Source organism: Trichomycterus rosablanca, chromosome 7 (assembly GCF_030014385.1).
Source record: "Trichomycterus rosablanca isolate fTriRos1 chromosome 7, fTriRos1.hap1, whole genome shotgun sequence".
Taxonomy (NCBI): domain Eukaryota; kingdom Metazoa; phylum Chordata; class Actinopteri; order Siluriformes; family Trichomycteridae; genus Trichomycterus; species Trichomycterus rosablanca.
The window spans coordinates 41,743,982-41,766,563 of record NC_085994.1 but is presented as its reverse complement, the minus strand read 5'-3'; the positions used below and the strand labels follow the sequence as shown (position 1 = coordinate 41,766,563).

Genomic DNA, 22,582 nt, shown 5'->3' with positions numbered 1-22,582 from the left:
GATTGTCCTGACCTGTCCAAATTCAAGTCACTTCTCAAAACTCATCTATTCAAAATGGCATTTAACTTGTAACAACACGAAATAAATGCTTTTATTTTTGCTATTCTTTTTAATAGTTTTTATACTTAGATCACGACAGAAATGTGAAGTCCTAGATCCTAAAACTTGTAAAGTTTTCAGTTTCCTGATTGCATGTGAATCTGTCCTGTTTCTGTCTAATTTTAAGAAATTGTTCTATATTTGTTGTTCTCTCTCATAATTTAGCTAATTTTTAATGAACTGTCTTATGCTGCTCTCTTTGTTTTTATCTTAATTATTCTTGATGTTGATGTACTATTTTGATTTTGTACTATGATTTGTATGGTGTATGTACGTATTTGTTTTGATTATTTGTCTTATGTAAAGCGTCTTTGAGTATCTTGAAAAGCGCTATATAAATAAAATGTATTATTATTATTATTATTATTAAATATTATTTATTTATCATGATACAAAAATCACTTTTAATAATACAAACGTCTCAACGGAGAAAAAAACAATATAAGAAAAAAAATCTACAAACAAACATCAAATTGATCTTTATAATAAAAATAAAACATAAATCTTAACGTCTAACAGAAGAGAAAATTCTGATCTGTGGTGATTAGTAGAGGAACAGAATCATGTACAGCTTTTATTTACAACACAAATCAGCTCCGATTTTTACTGGATTTACTGGAATTCGAGTCGCTCAGGAGTGTAAAAACACCAGTAATGTTTAATATTACAATAAAAATAACCATGATTTCAAATCAGATCAAAATTCAACAAATTCTTGGCCAAAACACAGTGATTAAAAACACAAACATCAAACATGAAAGGAAACTGAACTTACATGAAAATAACGGCTTGTTTTTTATAAACCTTTTTTTTTTTTTTTATTACATTTTTGGAACGTTACTGCACTAAAACACTGAAATCACTGTGACACTTTAAATCACGACTCAGAAACTAAATATTGGTCCTAAATCTCCTAAAAACGAGTTCTTAAAATGAGAGAAAATACAACAGGAACCAGGTACAGGAATGATATACGTATAATCTTTTGATAATATTATGCACTGTAGAGGGTGAGAAGACTACAATTCTACTCCCTCAGACACAGCTCACTGTGCCTGTTAAGACTTCTTAAGGTTCAACCCTATATTTACACATTTGGCCAAAAGTATGTGGACAACTGACCAGTTGAGAAAGCACAGATTTGCTCTCTTTTGTTGATTTTATGCACTGTAGAGGGTGAAGCAGCTACGATTCTACAGACTGCAGGTTTACTTGGTAAGACATTTTGAGGGCTCCTCATCCATCCAGTCCTGATCACGTCACCTGATCCAGAGGTTTGATTCATAATGAGTGGGAGAACATTCTAAATCACTGCTCTCTGTTTTTATTTGTATAATCACATCATGTCCCAACTTTTTGTGGAACTGAGGTTACAGCTGATTCCTTTAAAAGTAAAAACATGAACAGGGTTCAATCACTGACGCTGAGAAGCACACAGAACCACGCCCTCATTATCACCAAAAGTCCACCAACAAACACCTCACCCTCGTCTTATCACCCTCACTGACCTTTAACCACACCTTCACACACACACCTGTACCACACACACCTGTACCACACACACTCACATACATACCTGTACTTCACACACACACCTGTACTAAACACACACACACCTGTATCTCACACACACCTTTATCACACACACACACACACATGTTCAGTGTGAAATCTAGACAGAAACACTTGCTGAAGCTGAATGGCTGGACCCCACTGGTTAATCATTAAGCTTAAACGTCATTAGCTCTCCTGCAGGTGAGATGTTGTTCAGGTGTAGAAGGAGAAGAGGAGGAGCTTCAGGAGAAGAGGAGGAGCTTCAGGAGTGGTCGTACTCCTTCACCATGCGCTTGATGTGGAAGAGTTTGTGACGGAGGCGACGACACAGCAGCTTCTTCTCCTGAAAATCAGGCATCTGAAACACAAACGTCTCTGTTAGCATCCACGCTAACCACGGTCACCTCCACAACAGCAGCTTTCATTATGATCGGCTAGCAGAAGATTCTATGTGGACACGGCTTGTGTTTATAAACTTCAGGTGTTATATAAAGTAAATCATACGCTTCCAACTGGGAGGGGTGTCCACATACTTATGATAAAGTGATGTTAGGAATAGAAGAGAAGAGAGGGCGGGACAGAGGAGGGCGTGGCAGCACTTACCCGCTTCATATCTTTCAGTCGATTAAATTCTTCTGCTACCGCCTGTAACAACAAAACACAGTTATAATATTAATAATAATAACAATAATAATAATAATAATAATAATAATAACAATAATTATAATAATAATAATAATAATAACAATAATTATAATAATAATAATAATAATAATAATAATTATAATAACAATAATTATAATAATAATAATAATAATTATTATTATTATAATAATAATAATATTAATAATAATAACAATAATAATAATAATAATAATAACAATAATTATAATAATAATAATAATAATAATAATAATTATAATAACAATAATTATAATAATAATAATAATAATAATAATAATTATAATAATAATAATATTAATAATAATAACAATAATAATAATAATAATAATAATAATAACAATAATTATAATAATAATAATAATAATAATTATAATAACAATAATTATAATAATAATAATAATAATAATAATAATTATAATAATAATAATATTAATAATAATAACAATAATAATAATAATTATAATAATAATAATAATAATAATAATAACAATAATAATTATAATAATAATAATAATAATTATTATTATTATTATAATAATAATTATAATATTAATAATAATAACAATAATAATTATAATAATAATAATAATATTAATAATAACAATAATAATAATTATTATTATTATTATTATTATTATAATAATAATAATTGTAATATTAATAATAATAACAATAATAATAATAATAATAATAATAATAATAATAACAATAATAATTATAATAATAATAATAATAATAATAATAATTACTAGGGCTGTCAAACGATTAAAAATTTTAATCGCGATTAATCTCAGAATTTCATATAGTTAATCGCGATTAATCGCATTAAATAAAATCTGTGTAAATGTTATAGAAAACAAGGTTTTTTAAGTGAAATGTGAAAAGTGGACGTTTCTACACGAAGTGAGTGTGTTTTGACCATTTTGGGGCTTCCATAGTTCATGGACTAGCGTGCTTGACTCCGGTATTCAGTGCCGTAACAGATTAAGTTAATAAAGTGTTTTGCTCCCGACAACTTGTGAATATAGCGTGTATTTATTTCTTTATTATGCAAGTGCATCACTACCACGCTCAGTTATATTATTTTAACAAACCGCAAATGAACAACGGTGGCAAGTCCGACATTAAAACGTTTGTTCTACCAGTCAAGTCTCAACATGAACTAGAATTTGCGTTAACGGCACTAATTTTTTTAATCGCGTTAAATTGAGATTGCGTTAATGCGTTATTATCGCGTTAACTTCGACAGCCCTAATAATAACAATAATCATAATTATAATATTAATAATAATAATTATTATAATATTAATAATAATAATAATAATAACAATAATAATAATTATAATATTAATAATAATAATAATAATAATAATAACAATAATAATAATTATAATATTAATAATAATACTAATAATATAAATAATAATAATAATAATAATATTAATAATAATAATAATAACAATAATAATAATTATAATATTAATAATAATAATAATAATAATAATAACAATAATAATAATTATAATATTAATAATAATACTAATAATATAAATAATAATAATAATAATAATATAAATATTAATAACATAAATAATAATATAAATAATATTAAAATAATAATAATAATAATAACAATAATAATAATACAAATAATAATAATAAAAATAAAATAATAATATAATAATAATAATAATAATTTAAATAATAATAATATAAATAATAAAAATAATATTTAAAATAATAATAATATTAAAATAATAATAAAAATAGTAATAATAGTATAATAATAGTAAAATGTATAATATTAATCATAATAATAACAATAATTAAAAATAATATTAATAATAATAATTAATACAGTTGAAAATCATAATATTAATCATAATAATAACAATAAAAAAATAATAACAGTAATACAAATTAAAATAATAATAGTAAAATATTAATTGAAAAATATTATTTATTATTCAATATTTAATAACATTATTAATATATTAATATTATTATTAAAAATCCCCAATCAATGATTCACCTCCATTCATTCCCTTTTTTAATTGTTCTCACTGGATTTTAATTGCTCCCCTGAGCGCTCTAGTGATGCCTGCCGGTCGTACATGATCATCCAGACGGGGTTCACATACTTTAGGCTGTACGGTATAAACCCTGAAGCGAGCGGTGTTGGCTGACCTGGTATTTGGAGGTCCCCTCGTCCAGCGTGTCCAGCTCTCGGCTCAGCTTGTTCAGCTCGTCGTTGACGTCGTCGATTTCGGCGCAGAGTTTTTTATACGTCTGCAGGTCGGAGTCGAATTCTCTCTTGTACTGCTGCCGCTGAGCGTCAGACGTGATCTCTGGGTACAAACTGAGAAACAAAACAAACAAACAAAACTGTTTTATTCAATCAGCAAACAAAACCGAATACGAGTGCTCGGCTGGGCTAGCGTCTGAGGTTCAGATCTCAACAGTGCTATCGACCTGGCCGGGCATCCAACAGACAGAAGCGAGTGAGGGAAGAAGGGGCGGATTGGGATTCTCCTCAGTGACGAGCGGCAGAAGATTAGTAGTAAAGAATTGGGGATAAAATTCAACAATTTAAGAATCTACAGACACAACTGGTCGTGTCTGAGGGACAAAAGGTCAGATGTGGGAATCATTTCCTAGCTGCTGCAATAGTGACCCCTGTTGTCCGGTCAAGGTATCAGCATGAGCGGTGGGGGAATACAAACAGAGTATTTCTGTGTATGGGAACTTGTGCCTGTTCAATACAAAAAATGATAGCATTTGTATGGCTGGGCGCTGATTCTCAGTCTGTGTTCCGGTTCATCCCAGAGCTGCTGAGTGGGGCTGAGCTCATGGCTCTGTGCAGGACAGTGATTCAGTGATTAGAGGGGCGTCCCAATACTTTTGTCCATGTAGAGTACACACAGAGTACTTTAGGGATTTCCTCCTGTACAGGATGTTTGTTTATTGTGTAACTGGGAGAAATTTCCTCCAGCAGTGGAGCTCAGTTCCATCCTACCACAGATCCTCTACAGAAAGGTTCTACAGCCCAGCTAGTGCACTACACATGCTCACTACCTAGGGTTCAGTAAACACACTGGAGATTTGGGATTCAGCCACACAAATGAAACACAGCCAGGAAAATGTGCTGATTACTTATCCAACACACACACACACTTATACACACATACCTATACACATCAACACTTATACACACACACACTTATACACACATACCTACTGTATATACATCAACACTTACACACAAACACATATACACACATACACTTATACACACACACATACACACCCTCACTCTCTCCTGCACATTCTCTCTCTCTCTCTCAGTGGGATAAGTGTGTATTCTGAAAGTATGCAGCAGTGCATTCCTGATAAGATTACACTGTACCACCCCGAGTAACCACTACTGACCATCAACCACTCTCACACGCTCCGTGTGTGTACACATGTGTGTGTATCTTTCTGTGTATGTGTATATATATAAATGTATGTATGTGTATGTGTTTATAAGTGTGTGTTTATAAGCATATGTGTGTGTGTATAAGTGTATGTGTTTATAGGTGTATGTGTTTAAGTGTGTGTGTATAAGTGTATCTGTGTGTATAAGTGTATGTGTGTGTTTATAAGTGTATGTGTATAAGTGTGTGTGTGTATATATATGTGTGTGTTGGTATAAGTGTATCTGTGTATATAAGTGTGTGTGTGTGTGTGTGTGTATATATACGTGTGTGTGTGTTTATAAGTGTATGTGTATAAGTGTGTGTGTGTATATATATGTGTATATACGTGTGTATGTGTGTGTGTGTGAGTGTGTGTGTGTGTGTATATATACGTGTGTGTGTGTGTGTGTGTGTGAGTGTGTGTATGAGTGAGTGTGTATATATACGTGTGTGTGTGTGTGTGTGTGTGTGTGTGTGTATATATACGTGTGTGTGTGTGTGTGTGTGTGTGTGTATATATACGTGTGTGTGTGTGTGAGTGTGTATAAGTGTGTGTGTGTGTGTGTGTGTGTGAGTGTGTATATACGTGTGTGTGTGTGTATGAGTGAGTGTGTGTGTGTGTATGAGTGAGTGTGTGTGTGTGTATGAGTGAGTGTGTGTGTGTGTATGAGTGAGTGTGTGTGTATATATACGTGTGTGTGTGTGTGTGTGTGTGTGTGTGTGTGTGTGTGTATATATACGTGTGTGTGTGTGTGTGTGTGTGTGTATATACGTGTGTGTGTGTGAGTGTGTATATACGTGTGTGTGTGTGTATAAGTGTGTGTGTGTGTGTGTGTGTGTGTGTGTATATACGTGTGTGTGTGTGAGTGTGTATATACGTGTGTGTGTGTGTATAAGTGTGTGTGTGTGTGTGTGTGAGTGTGTATATACGTGTGTGTGTGTGAGTGTGTATATACGTGTGTGTGTGTGTATAAGTGTGTGTGTGTGTGTGTGTGAGTGTGTATATATACGTGTGTGTGTGTGTGTGAGTGTGTATAAGTGTGTGTGTGTGTGTGTATAAGTGTGTGTGAGTGTGTATATACGTGTGTGTGTGTGTATGAGAGAGTGTGTGTGTATAAGTGTGTGTGTGTGTGTGTGTATAAGTGTGTGTGTGTGTGTGTGTGTGTGTGTAAGTGTGTGTGTGTGTGTGTGTATAAGTGTGTGTGTGTGTGTGTGTATATATACGTGTGTGTGTGTGTGTGTGTGTGAGTGTGTGTATGAGTGAGTGTGTATATATACGTGTGTGTGTGTGTGTGTGTGTGTATATATACGTGTGTGTGTGTGTGTGTGTGTGAGTGTGTGTATGAGTGAGTGTGTATATATACGTGTGTGTGTGTGTGTGTGTGTGTATATATACGTGTGTGTGTGTGTGTGTGTGTGTGTGTGTGTGTATATATACGTGTGTGTGTGTGTGAGTGTGTATAAGTGTGTGTGTGTGTGTGTGTGTGTGAGTGTGTATATACGTGTGTGTGTGTGTATGAGTGAGTGTGTGTGTGTGTATGAGTGAGTGTGTGTGTGTGTATGAGTGAGTGTGTGTGTGTGTATGAGTGAGTGTGTGTGTATATATACGTGTGTGTGTGTGTGTGTGTGTGTGTGTGTGTGTGTGTGTGTGTATATATACGTGTGTGTGTGTGTGTGTGTGTGTGTGTGTGTGTGTGTGTGTGTGTATATATACGTGTGTGTGTGTGTGTGTGTGTGTGAGTTCCTCTGACCTGATCCAGTGATGAGGGTCCAGCTCACTCCCCGTCTCCCCCCCTGTGGTGTACTCCGTCTCGTACTGAGAGTCGTCCAGTTCAGGGTTCCTGTGGCGGCGTTTCCCTCTCAGCGCGGCGGGTTTCCTGGCTACCTCGGTCCGCTCGGAGGGACTCGAGCTGTCCGGAGCCTGAGGTCGACTGACCACTCGCTCAGAATACCTGAGAGTCCAGAAACATCACACGGTCAAACCACAACACACTCACGGTCAGGCGTCCGAACACATGTAGTGTATGGAGAGTGATGAGGTGAACTCACGCGGGGGGGGTGTAGGGGTCACTCTTATAGGGGATGGAGGTCACGCTCTGAGACTTGTTCAGGAGAGGAGCTGATTTTTCCGAGAACATCACGGACGCCTCGTGGGCGCTCTGTCCATCGTCCACGTTGTTCACCTGCAGACCAAACAAACCACCAAACCATCATGCAGCTCATCATGCACCGCCTCCGATCGCTGATCAGTATCAACAGCAAGCAGCTTATAGGGCTCCACCGAACCACGGCGGGAGCTATTGAATGTAAGTAATTAAAGAACGGCGGGGGCTCGAGCGGCACCGCGGTCACCAGTGCTGCCATCTCGAGCCGTGACTATAAAAGCTGCAGGACAGCGAGACATTAGCTCCATGCTCCAGTATTTTAAATGAAATATATTGATGATATTTAGAGGGTCTCTGTCCTCTGTAAGCCCCTTCACAGCTGTGTGACGTGTGTGAGGTCCACGTTCACGTTCCTCTGTTCCTGGGTTAGAGGAAATGCTCTCCACAGAGAAGAACAAAAGCAGCAGAGCTGTGAAGGGTTCAGAGATTTTCCTGAGAACTTCAGCAAACAATACGACCCGAAACAACCGGAAAAAAAACGTTTCGGGTTATTTAAACAATATAAAACCTCCTGAGAGGACGTGGTGCTACTAACAACATAAATATTACCAGGGGAGGGGTAGTATTATAATATTAGTTACTATTATTATTATTTGCAGTAGTAATGCTAAGTAATAGCAGTATTATTATATTATTATTATATTATCACTTTATTATTATTACTATTATTGTTACTGTTACTATTTTTATTAATTATCTTATGATTATTATGATAATAATTACTATTGTTATTATTGCTATTATAATTATAATATTTGTTACTATTTAAATCATTTTATTTTATTAATAATGATTATTGTTATTTATTAATTATTATTATTATTATATTTATTTTATTATTAATTATTGCATTGCTGTAATTAATTATTTGTTATTATTTTATTACTAATTATTATTATTACTTTAATTATTATTGCTATTATTATATTTATTTTGTTATTAATTATTAGTGTCTTTAGAATTTTTAACTTATTATTATTATTATTTGTATTATGACCATTATAATCCTATTGTTGTTGCTATTATTTTATTATTACAGGTGCTGGACCGGCCAGCCTGCAGTCCTGACCTGTGGAGCATTATGTAGAATTACTAAAACATCAGTTCTTAAACCATGACAGAATGTTCCTGAAGGGAAAGGTGACATGATGAAGTGGTAAACATGTCCAGTCCTAACTTTATTGGACCTGGGGTTGTATATGAACAGTGTGATGAAGAGGGCGTAGGAAGGTGGATTGTTCAGGAGCTAATGGCAGTGCAGTCGCACCCACAGCCAGGTCAAATACACACCACAGGTACTCATTTACCCCAGCGCTGATTACAGTGTGTGTGTGTGTGTGTGTGTGTGTGTGTGTGTTTAACCCAGTGTTTTAACCATGGGCTCAGGACCTCACGTCGTCTCAGCTGAGGTGCAGACAGGGTCACGTGTCTGGGTCATTTTTTTTGGGTGTGGTCAGTGTGTAATGCAGGCTGTTATTTAATCCTCTGCTTATCCGAACTGCATAGCTATTGTTTTCTCTATCATTTCCTTATGTTTTATTTTATTTACTCTATTAACTCTGTACTGGAGCTGCTGTAACACTCGAATTTCCCCCATGGGGATCAATAAAGGAATCTGATCTTATCTTATCTGTTTGATCTCCCAATTTAGTCATATCCAATGATCCAATTGGGTATTGTTGTGTGTGTGTGTGTGTGTTTTGTTAGTGTGTGTATACTGTTAGTGTTTGTTGTTAGGTTGTGTGTGTGTGTGTGTGTGTGTGTGTGTGATTTGTGAGGAAGCAGGAGAGAATGGAAGGAAAAATGCCTTTGAAGAACATTCAGGAATTTTCACACACACACACACACACACACACACACACACACACACACACACACACACAGTAACAACACACACAGACAGATGCACACAAACATACACAATATGTACACACACACACACACACACACACACACACACACACACACACACACACACACAGAGCACACAGCACTGGAAGAGTGGAAGAACACGCCTCCTTCTTTAACCCAGACAGCGGTGGATTCTACAGAGAATAATGTAACACGTACGGAGGAACACACTACACTCTCTGTACTCCTCCACCACTCCTACTGATACCTTAACCTGCCACCAGGAGGCGCTGCAAGAAGCAGATTCACTGGCCAGGTGACCAAAACATTCATACTTTTGATTCAGGGTTTGATATGAGGGGGTGTTGAAGCACAGCTTTGTCTGCCTGTCTGTCCGTCTGACCATTCATCTGTCTGTTGGTCCATTTGTCTGTCTGTCCATCTATCTGTCTGTCCATGTGTCTGTCCATCTGTAGAGTCATCTGTCTGTCTATGTGTCTGTCCATCTGTCTGTCCATGTGTCTGTCCATGTGTCTGTCCATCTGTTCATCTGTAGAGTCATCTGTCTGTCCATCTGTCTGTCCATCTGTAGGGTCATCTGTCTGTCCATGTGTCTGTTCATCTGTAGAGTCATCTGTCTGTCCATCTGTCTGTCCATCTGTAGGGTCATCTGTCTGTCCATGTGTCTGTTCATCTGTAGAGTCATCTGTCTGTCCATCTGTCTGTCCATGTGTTTGTCCATCAGTAGGGTCATCTGTCTGTCCATCTGTCTGTCCATGTGTCTGTTCATCTGTAGAGTCATCTGTCTGTCCATCTGTAGGGTCATCTGTCTGTCCATCTGTCTGTCCATGTGTCTGTCCATCTGTAGAGTCATCTGTCTGTCCATCTGTCTGTCCATGTGTCTGTTCATCTGTAGAGTCATCTGTCTGTCCATGTGTCTGTCCATCTGTAGGGTCATCTGTCTGTCCATGTGTCTGTCCATCTGTCTGTCCATCTGTTGGTCCATCTGTCTCGGCATGTTGGTCCATCTGTCCATCCGTTTGTCCATCTGTCCGTCAGTCAATCTGTCTGTCTGCCGATCCATCTGTCAGTCTGTCTATTCATCTGTCTGTCCATCTGTCTGCCTGTTGGTCCATCTGTCTGTCCATCTGTCGGTCCTTCTGTCTGTCTGTCTGTCTGTCGGTTTTTCTGTTTGTCTGTCTGTCAGTCCATCTGTTCGTCTGTCCAGATGTCCAACTGTCAGTCCATCTGTCTCGGCATGTTGGTCCATCTGTCCGTCCGTCAACCTGTCTGTCTGCCAATCCATCTGTCAGTCTGTCTATTCATCTGTCTGTTGGTTCATCTGTCTCTCTGTCCACCAGTCCATCTGTCTGTCGGGGTGTCTGTTTGTCTGACCATCTGTCCGTCCGTCCATCTGTCGGTCTATCTGTTCGTCTGTCAGTCCACCTGTCAGTCCGTCGGTCCTCATGTGCATCAGAGATCAGGATCTAAAGCTTTTTGGTTGTTGTTGAAGGACTCCTGATGTTACACGGCTCTTTCTGCACAGCGGTCAGATTTCGGTCAGCTTTGATCCCCCTCACGGTCCCTGGGTTTATTTTCTTTTTTCCCCGTAACCTCTCATGTTCCTTTCGACAGGTGCACACGCGCCCTCCTTTACCCCCTCCTCCCAAAATCCAAGCTGAAAACGTACAACTGTGTGTACCGAACACGAGGCGAAAACTCAGCGAGGGGTCCCGGGCTCAGACAGGCCGACCGGTCAGGGTCCGCTACGATCCCACCCCGAGTCCTAACGGGCCGTCCCCGGTGCTGGGGGGGGGGGGGGGCGTCACGGTTTAAACGTGGTGTAAACAGGAAGAGCTGCGAGTTCCCTCGGCTGAAGGTCGTGTTTATCAGCTGGACTCCGACACCAAAACATTTCATTTCTCTCTCGGGTTAATGATCAGTCCGAGTGAAACTGCGCACACACACACACACACACACACACACACACACACACACACACACACGGTATCGACTGCTAGGTGTGACTCCGTCCACTCCCGTCCGATAGCATTCACACGTAATTCCCGTGCGTTTCAGCATCAAACGGGTGGAAATAAACACACTGTTCAATCCAACCGAAAGTATGTGGACACCTGATCAAGATCCCGGGAAGCTTTCCACAACATTCTAGAGTGTGTCTGTGGGACTTTGTGCCTGTGTAGGATAAAGAGCACTTGTCGAGTCGGGCGCCGATGCTCGGCGTAAAGTCTGACTCGCAATCAGAGTTCCCATTCATCCCGAAGGTTTGAACAGAGACGCCAAATCCTTCAGGTGGGACCTTGGAGATCAGCAGTGTGACTCGGTTACAGAATCATGTCCGTCTGCCTTGCCAACCGTGAGTCAATCCTTAACGAGCCCAAATCCAATCAAATCAAATGAAAATGAAACACGAGTGTTCACAAACCCAATTCCAAAAAAGATGGGACGGTAAAAAAATTTCAGTAGAATTAAGACGTCTAGCAGTGACAATCAATGCTGAACTCGTTCTAAATATTACAGCCGAAACACACTTCATAAAAGTTGGGACGGGGCACGTTCACTTCCTTTTATCAGCGTTTTATAAAAGTTTAGGGACTGGGGACACCAACATGTTCCATCTCGTGTTACCGTTCTGAGCTTCAGCAGGTCTGGACTGCAGGCAGGCCAGTCCAGCACCGTTACTAAGAGCATCTTACTCACTGGACTGAGACAGATTTTGGTATAACCGATGACATGCACTTGACACTCACCCAGTCTTCCACGTCGCGACCCTCCTGGCCGGCGGTCAGCGGCTGGTCCCAGAGCACGTTCGGTTTTCCGTAGCGCCAGATTTTGCTCCTGGTCTTGTAGGAGAAGAACGCCGCCACGGCCAGGGCGAACACGACCAGGAACCCACACACCATCGCTACAGCCTGGGAGCGAGAGAGGGAGAGAGAGAGCGCGCACACACCCTCGTCAAGGTCAAATAAGAACACAGACAAAAGTCTGCACACCCCGGGACCAACGCACGCCCTTTCTCCACATATCTCGGCTTGTTTGGAAGCTGGGGTCAGAGTGCAGGGTCAGCCGTTTGTACAGCGTCCCTGGAGCAGACAGCGTTGAGGGCCTTGTTCGAGGGCCCAACTGTGTGGCAGAGCTCTCAATCAGGGGTGTGAAAACTTATGCAAAAGCCTGTACACACAGTTTACATACACTCATGTATTCATGACAGATTTCACTGACTGACCTTAATTGACCAGTGTGAATGATTTCTAGGTGTCCACATAAATATGACTAGTTTGACTGAGGCATCGTAATGTACATGGATCAGTGGTTTAAGTACCAAGGTCAAGGAATAAACCCTAATCTGTCACCTTATACCCAGAGCAAATTGACATCATCAGGGATCCGGGCTATCAATCAGAAGGTTCCGGGTTTAAATCCTGGTCTTACCATATACTTACAGTTGGGCCCTTGAGCAAGGCCCTTGAACGTTTTGGCTCCAGAGGCACCGACCCCAGTTTCTAAACGAGCTGGAATAAGTGACGGACGTCGGTGTTCTGTACACGGGTTCAGGATTTAGATCGGAAGCTGCTGGGACGTGGGCTGTGGCCGTCCACAGCCGAGCGAGCTTTACACCAGTAACAGTAACGACATAAACAATACGACCAAAAGTACATGGACGCCTGATCGTAAGCTTATCGTAGACCGCGCCGATATGGAACAGTCGTATGTCTGTGTCCTTTTTTTATAGGAATGCTTTCCATAAGATTTTGGAGTGTGTGCGCGCGTGGGAATTTGTGCCCATTCAGGTGCAATGAAGGTGCACAGGCCTTGACCAGACAGCAGGAGGCGCTGTTGTTGTTGTTAGGGAGAACCCTAGGGCAGGGGTATTCAACTACTATTTAAAGAGGTCCAAAATTACTTACATTTACATTTTCAGCAGACGCGACTTACACGACGATGAGCAACTGAGGGTTAAGGGCCTCGCTCAGGGACCCAACAGTGGCAACTCGGTGGTGGTGGGGCTTGAACCGGCAACCTTCTGTTTACTGGTCCAGTACCTTAACCACTGAGTTGTATCAACATCTGCATGTAATCAATAACTGACTGTCAAATCAGATGTTTGTTTGTTTATTAGGATTGTAACGTGATGTTTTACACTTCGGTTACAGTCATGACAGGAACGTTAGTTACTCATTACACAAGATTCATCAGGTCACACGTTTATATCCAACTCAGTCATGGACAATTCAGTGTCTCCAGTTCACCTCACTTGCACGTCTTTGGACTGTGGGAGGAAACCCATGCAGACACGGGGAGAACATGCACACACAGAGAGGACCCGGACCGCCCCACCTTATCAAACCTTTCTCTTATCAAATGAAGAGAAAATAAAAATAAATTGTGCTCCAGTGGGAAGTAAGAACAGAGATGAGTCTCTCCATCACGGATTAAATGCTGTATGTTCGCTGTACACGTTTCCGTTCTGGCTGTAGGTCCGGGTCCGTACGGGACGGCTTCTGGGTCCGGACCCGGACCTCTGCCCTGGGTGCTAGACTGGCCTGCCTGCTGCACCACCTAAGCACCCCGACTTACCTCCTGGGGGTCGACGTAGCAGTAGTGATACAGGTACTGGTTGTACACGGGGAACCCCGCCCCCATTCCCGAAACGCCGTTCCCGTACAGGCTCTGGCACATCATCAGCATGGGGTTGTAGAAGGCGCTGGACGAGCTCTGCGCCATGGGGTTCACGCCCACGATGTAGACGATGTTGATGATGCCCTGCAGCGCCGCCAGCACGGCGGCGCACACCAGCGCCGCCAGGAAGAACTTCCTGCTCCGCACCGCGCCGCTTTTGGAGAAGCTGGCCACGAAGAAGCCCAGCGCCACCACGAAGTTGATGGCGGCCATGGCGATCATCGCCGTTTTGGCCGAGTACGGGCTGACGGAGTTGTAGTACCCGGACCCGTAGGACCCGGACCCGTAGTAGCCGGACCCGTAGCTTCCCATCCCGCTCCCGTACCCGCTCCCGCTCCCGTACCCCATCCCGTACCCGTACTGCATGTCCCAGACCAGCGTGGAAGCCACGCAGGCGAAGATGCCCAGGCACAGCACCACCACCGCGCCCTCCATGATCTTGACGATGCCGGGGGGCGAGGACCACTTGTAGAAGTGCTGCGGGACCTCCTCGGCCGCGTAGTAGGACCCCGGGGGAGGTGGGTAGGGGTCGTGCTCGCTCTGCGCCGGCCTGTAGCTCTCCTGGGGCCCGAAGCCGGTCAGCGGGGGGCTGTACATGGGCGGGCTCTCGTACGGCGTCTTTTCGAACATCCCGGAGACACCTGAGGGGAACACAAACGATTACTTTCATTCACTATCGTCCCTAGTCAGCTCTCGCCGTTGTTCAGGGTAGTCTACGGCAGTAGTGAGATGCCGTGAGTAACGAGCTCACACGTGAGGTAAGAGGATCCGGAGAGAGTCGTACCGGCGCTCGGACTCTCGCTCTCAACACAAAGCCTCTGTTACGAGTCTGAACCCTCGCTCACAGCGGCTCATTGTTCACGTCCCACACTGAAAAGCAAAGATTGTGTCGCACTCCTACGTCTGTATTATTACGGCCGCTGTCCCACCAGCGTCGCTCTTCTACTAAACTTTAGGAGGACGTGATCACATCGGTCCTAAAAGATCTGGTCCTAGACTATGTGGTTGTAAATGAGCTGGTAATAAATGTTCTGGTCCTAAATGTTTTGGTCCTAAACTAAATAATCTGGTCTTAAACGACATGGGCCTAAATGATCTGGAATGATCTTTAAAAGATTTGGTCCCAAGTGATTAGGTCCTAAATAATCTGGTTGCAAATGATCAGATCACTAAACAACAACCCGATTCTAAATAACCACACCCTAATAAATCAAGTCCTAAACAATCTGGTCAATTGATTTGGTCCGACATGATCTGACGCTGAACGATCCGGTCTTAAATAAAACACTCACTAGTCCTAAATGATCAGGTCTTTAAAGATCTGGTCCTAAACACAACAGTCCGGTTCTGGTCTTAAATGAAACGAGCACTGGTTCTAAATGATCTGGTCCTAAACTAACCAGCTGCTCTTAGCTATTCCACGTTCTCAAATGAGGTTCAAGGGTGACGGGGTCTTTTCTGTAGCTGCCCCCAAGACTCTGGAATAGTCTTCCACTTTTCATAAAGGAGTCAAACACAACAGATGCATTTAAGTTAAATTTAAAAAGTCATTTGTTTTCTTTGGCATTTGAGTCCATTTGTGGTTTTATTTGATGTATATGTTTATATGTTGGTGCGTATGTATATTATTTTGTATGTATGTTAATGATTTGTTAAATGTTATATGCATAGTTGAGTGGTATTTATACCTGATTTTCATGTACAGCACTTTGGTTGACACACACGTTGTCTTTTAAATGTGCTATAGAAATAAAGGTGACTTGACTTAAACAATGTAGGCCTAAATAACCAAGCCCTGAATGATCAGGTCCTGAATAGTCAAGTCCCAAACGATCTGGTCTTCAATGACCAGGTCATAAATAAAAACATTCACAGGTCCTACATGACCCGGTTTTTAAAGATCTGGTCCTTACTATTTTGGTCCTAAACAAAAAAAAAAACCCTGGTCTTAAACAATGTGGACCTAATAATCAAGACCCAAATAATCTGGTCTTAAATGAGAAAAAAAACTGGTCCTAGATAATCAGGTCCTAAACAAAACAGTCCTAAATTAAACAATCTGGTCTTAAACAATGTGGGTCTAAATAATCAAGGTCTGTAATGATCTGGTTCCACAAGGTCAGGTCCCAAATGACCTGGTCCTAAATGAGCTGGTCTAAAACAATCAGGTCATAAGTAAAACATTTACTAGTCCTAAATGACTTGGTCCTAAACGTTAAGGTCCTAAATGAAAAGGTCCTCAAAAGATCTGGTCCCAACTATTTTAGTCCTAAACAAAACAATCTGGTCTTAAACAATCTGATTCTAAATAAGCAAACCCTAAACGATCTGGTCCTAAATAAAACATTCACTGCTCATAAATGATCTGGTCCCAACTATTTTGGTCCTAAATTAAATAATCTGGTATTAAACAACGTGGGCCTGAATAAACAAGCCCTAAATGATCTGGCTTTAAATGATCAGGTCCTAAATGAAACATGCACTGGTCCTAAACCATCTGGCCCTATATGATCAGGTCCTAAACAATCTCATTTTAAATAACCAAGCCTTTAATGACGTGGTCCTAAATATTCAAGCCCTAAATGATCTGGTCTTCAAAAGATCTGGTCCCAACTATTTTAGTCCTAAACAAAAAAATCTGGTCTTAAACAATTTGGGCCTAAATAATCAAACCCCTAAATGATCAGGTCATAAATAAAACATTCACTGCTCATAAATGATCTGGTCCTGAACATTTAGGTCCTAAATTAAGCAGTCTGGTTCTAAACTAAATGATCTGGTTCTAAACTAAATGATCTGGTTCTAAACTAAATGATCTGGTTCTAAACTAAATGATCTGGTTCTAAACTAAATGATCTGGTTCTAAACTAAATGATCTGGTCTGGAATGATCTGCATCAGCAGAATCGCCCGTTTACCAAAGTTCCCAAACTGCTGTTTTGGTGGATCATCCAGTTGTACATAAACACCAGCTAAACACCTTTAAAAGCTTTTGTTTTATAAGCATTTCACCTGCTGTCCCAACTCTTTGTGGAACAGTGTTTCTATGTGAGTGAGTATTCTGTGCTGACGTGTTACGGGTCGCTGCACCGCTCGGCTCTGATGTTGGAACTCCATGCCCAGCTAACACAGGAATGCAGAGCCAGTGGAGTAGTGCCCCCATTACCCCCCCCCCCCCCCACCCCACCCCCCAGCAAAAAGTCAGTCTGCTTGGGCAGTGTTACCATGGTAACCTGGGGGTTGGGGTTCGGGGGAGCAACATGAAGCCTGAGGAGACAGGACCTGAGAACGTTCTCCTCGGGTCTCCTCGCTGGTCTTCTCAGATCTGGATGCTTTACACTGAGCCCGGACAGACGGGTGTATTACTGTGAGCCTAATTTCACTTACGCTATTCATACTACCACCACCACGCTTCACAGTTAATACAGTGTGGTTGGGTGGAAACACCTCAGCTATATACTATTCATACTACCACCACCACGCTTCACAGTTAATACAGTGTGGTTGGGTGGAAACACCTCAGCTATATACTATTCATACTACCACCACCACGCTTTACAGTTAATACAGTGTGGTTGGGTTTAAACACCTCAGCTATATACTATTCATACTACCACCACCACGCTTTACAGTTAATACAGTGTGGTTGGGTTTAAACACCTCAGCTATATACTATTCATACTACCACCACCACGCTTTACAGTTAATACAGTGTGGTTGGGTTTAAACACCTCAGCTATATACTATTCATACTACCACCACCACGCTTCACAGTTAATACAGTGTGGTTGGGTTTAAACACCTCAGCTATATACTATTCATACTACCACCACCACGCTTCACAGTTAATACAGTGTGGTTGGGTTTAAACACCTCAGCTATATACTATTCATACTACCACCACCACGCTTCACAGTTAATACAGTGTGGTTGGGTGGAAACACCTCAGCTATATACTATTCATACTACCACCACCACGCTTTACAGTTAATACAGTGTGGTTGGGTTTAAACACCTCAGCTATATACTATTCATACTACCACCACCACGCTTTACAGTTAATACAGTGTGGTTGGGTTTAAACACCTCAGCTATATACTATTCATACTACCACCACCACGCTTTACAGTTAATACAGTGTGGTTGGGTTTAAACACCTCAGCTATATACTATTCATACTACCACCACCACGCTTCACAGTTAATACAGTGTGGTTGGGTTTAAACACCTCAGCTATATACTATTCATACTACCACCACCACGCTTCACAGTTAATACAGTGTGGTTGGGTTTAAACACCTCAGCTATATACTATTCATACTACCACCACCACGCTTTACAGTTAATACAGTGTGGTTGGGTTTAAACACCTCAGCTATATACTATTCATACTACCACCACCACGCTTTACAGTTAATACAGTGTGGTTGGGTTTAAACACCTCAGCTATATACTATTCATACTACCACCACCACGCTTCACAGTTAATACAGTGTGGTTGGGTTTAAACACCTCAGCTATATACTATTCATACTACCACCACCACGCTTCACAGTTAATACAGTGTGGTTGGGTTTAAACACCTCAGCTATATACTATTCATACTACCACCACCATGCTTTACAGTTAATACAGTGTGGTTGGGTTTAAACACCTCAGCTATATACTATTCATACTACCACCACCACGCTTTACAGTTAATACAGTGTGGTTGGGTTTAAACACCTCAGCTATATACTATTCATACTACCACCACCACGCTTTACAGTTAATACAGTGTGGTTGGGTTTAAACACCTCAGCTATATACTATTCATACTACCACCACCACGCTTCACAGTTAATACAGTGTGGTTGGGTTTAAACACCTCAGCTATATACTATTCATACTACCACCACCACGCTTCACAGTTAATACAGTGTGGTTGGGTTTAAACACCTCAGCTATATACTATTCATACTACCACCACCACGCTTCACAGTTAATACAGTGTGGTTGGGTTTAAACACCTCAGCTATATACTATTCATACTACCACCACCACGCTTCACAGTTAATACAGTGTGGTTGGGTTTAAACACCTCAGCTATATACTATTCATACTACCACCACCACGCTTCACAGTTAATACAGTGTGGTTGGGTTTAAACACCTCAGCTATATACTATTCATACTACCACCACCACGCTTCACAGTTAATACAGTGTGGTTGGGTGGAAACACCTCAGCTATATACTATTCATACTACCACCACCACGCTTCACAGTTAATACAGTGTGGTTGGGTTTAAACACCTCAGCTATATACTATTCATACTACCACCACCACGCTTTACAGTTAATACAGTGTGGTTGGGTTTAAACACCTCAGCTATATACTATTCATACTACCACCACCACGCTTTACAGTTAATACAGTGTGGTTGGGTTTAAACACCTCAGCTATATACTATTCATACTACCACCACCACGCTTTACAGTTAATACAGTGTGGTTGGGTTTAAACACCTCAGCTATATACTATTCATACTACCACCACCACGCTTCACAGTTAATACAGTGTGGTTGGGTTTAAACACCTCAGCTATATACTATTCATACTACCACCACCACGCTTTACAGTTAATACAGTGTGGTTGGGTTTAAACACCTCAGCTATATACTATTCATACTACCACCACCACGCTTTACAGTTAATACAGTGTGGTTGGGTTTAAACACCTCAGCTATATACTATTCATACTACCACCACCACGCTTTACAGTTAATACAGTGTGGTTGGGTGGAAACACCTCAGCTATATACTATTCATACTACCACCACCACGCTTTACAGTTAATACAGTGTGGTTGGGTGGAAACACCTCAGCTATATACTATTCATACTACCACCACCACGCTTCACAGTTAATACAGTGTGGTTGGGTGGAAACACCTCAGCTATATACTATTCATACTACCACCACCACGCTTCACAGTTAATACAGTGTGGTTGGGTGGAAACACCTCAGCTATATACTATTCATACTACCACCACCACGCTTCACAGTTAATACAGTGTGGTTGGGTGGAAACACCTCAGCTATATACTATTCATACTACCACCACCACGCTTCACAGTTAATACAGTGTGGTTGGGTGGAAACACCTCAGCTATATACTATTCATACTACCACCACCACGCTTCACAGTTAATACAGTGTGGTTGGGTGGAAACACCTCAGCTATATACTATTCATACTACCACCACCACGCTTTACAGTTAATACAGTGTGGTTGGGTGGAAACACCTCAGCTATATACTATTCATACTACCACCACCACGCTTCACAGTTAATACAGTGTGGTTGGGTGGAAACACCTCAGCTATATACTATTCATACTACCACCACCACGCTTCACAGTTAATACAGTGTGGTTGGGTGGAAACACCTCAGCTATATACTATTCATACTACCACCACCACGCTTCACAGTTAATACAGTGTGGTTGGGTGGAAACACCTCAGCTATATACTATTCATACTACCACCACCACGCTTCACAGTTAATACAGTGTGGTTGGGTGGAAACACCTCAGCTATATACTATTCATACTACCACCACCACGTACAACAACCTCTCAGTAATCTGAAGCTCTCTTGACTGTGGACAGTGACGACTGAGTTTCAGCATATTGTCATTCTTGACGTGACTGATCTGACCCTTGTGAAGAGACCACTGTTCCATGTGTGTACAGATAATCTTGGGAGCTTCTCCATTGTTCTGTACTTGTGACTTGGTCAAAAGGTTGGTCAGACTATTTATATGAGCACAGAGAAGTCATGATGTCACATATTAAATTCACTATATAATTCCAACTATTCTGTCTGGGTATTGTAGAGTTTGTTATTTTATTTATTTTTGATTTGATGATACACATGGAGTACCTTGAGAAATATCTCCATGTAAGATATCGTGATATATTTCAATATATCGTCCAACCGTCCCAAAGTACTACATGGTGAAGTGATAGACTGTAGTTACGTTGTAATACACACATACACATTGTAAAATGTTAAAATGAACTTTAAAATGAACTTTAACGAGAATAAATAGTTAATAGATGTGATTTAAGACTTGAATAATGTTAATAATTAATATATTTACATGTCTGTTAGATCAGGGTTCGTTATAGGTTACACCTGTAACACTATAAATCTTACCTGAGTGAGTTAATCAAGTCCAAACTTGGTTTTAATCCACTCTTGTATCTCCTCGTTATTGTGTTAAAGTTTCCTCCTCGATTAAATAAAAAATAAAAGTTAAAAACGATTAAAATCACAAAATGTGTTCAAGTTTCCTCACCGTTTGTTTCTCTCACACAGAGCAGTGAAATCTGCGCGAGCTCTGGTGGGCGGGAATTAACAAAGAGTCAATTCCAAAAGAGTCGGTTCACTGAGTCTAGATACAGTACTGTTTTGTAAAAAGAATCGACTCCAATACATGGAAGTCGATTCTTAGTGAAACTAAATCATTAGGAACGATTATAAAAAATTAAAATAACTAGTGTATTTTAGTGATTTTATGAGACTATCTATCTGTCTATCTATCTGTCTGTCTATCTATCTGTCTGTCTGTCTGTCTGTCTGTCTGTCTGTCTGTCTGTCTATCTATCTATCTATCTATCTGTCTATCTATCTATCTATCTATCTATCTATCTATCTATCTATCTATCTGTCTGTCTGTCTGTCTGTCTGTCTGTCTGTCTGTCTGTCTATCTGTCTGTCTGTCTGTCTGTCTGTCTATCTATCTATCTATCTATCTATCTGTCTATCTATCTATCTATGTCTGTCTGTCTGTCTGTCTGTCTATCTGTCTACCTGTCTAGCTGTCTGTCTATCTATCTATCTATCTGTCTGTCTGTCTGTCTATCTATCTATCTATCTATCTGTCTGTCTGTCTATCTGTCTGTCTGTCTGTCTGTCTGTCTATCTATCTATCTATCTATCTATCTATCTATCTATCAATCTTTCATCAAGGTTTTTGCAGTATAAGTTGACAACTTGACTTTTTTCTCAAGCCCGGTCAGAAGA

General features: G+C 40.4%; 1 protein-coding gene across 1 annotated transcript; it reads right to left on the bottom strand.

Annotated features, from left to right (window-relative positions):
- Window positions 1-469: 469 nt before the first annotated feature.
- si:ch73-61d6.3 (occludin) lies at window positions 470-21,856 on the bottom strand. Its single transcript, XM_062999514.1, has 8 exons — window positions 21,713-21,856; window positions 14,411-15,153; window positions 12,583-12,744; window positions 7,845-7,978; window positions 7,547-7,747; window positions 4,525-4,696; window positions 2,257-2,298; window positions 470-2,011 (listed from the first exon to the last, which is right to left on the bottom strand). The coding sequence occupies exons 2-8, from the start codon at window positions 15,140-15,142 to the stop codon at window positions 1,916-1,918; spliced, it is 1,539 nt and encodes a 512-aa protein (XP_062855584.1). The 5' UTR covers window positions 15,143-15,153; window positions 21,713-21,856; the 3' UTR covers window positions 470-1,915.
- Between the last annotated feature and the right edge of the window lie 726 nt (window positions 21,857-22,582).

Excerpts from the sequence above, each read along its gene's own strand:
- si:ch73-61d6.3 (XM_062999514.1), bottom strand. The coding sequence starts at position 15,142 with ATGTTCGAAAAGACGCCGTACGAGAGCCCGCCCATGTACAGCCCCCCG. Across the intron at positions 12,745-14,410 it reads GCTACGTCGACCCCCAGGAG|GCTGTAGCGATGGTGTGTGG; the intron begins GTAAGTCGGGGT and ends TCTCGCTCCCAG. Across the intron at positions 7,979-12,582 it reads GTCGCGACGTGGAAGACTGG|GTGAACAACGTGGACGATGG; the intron begins GTGAGTGTCAAG and ends TTTGGTCTGCAG.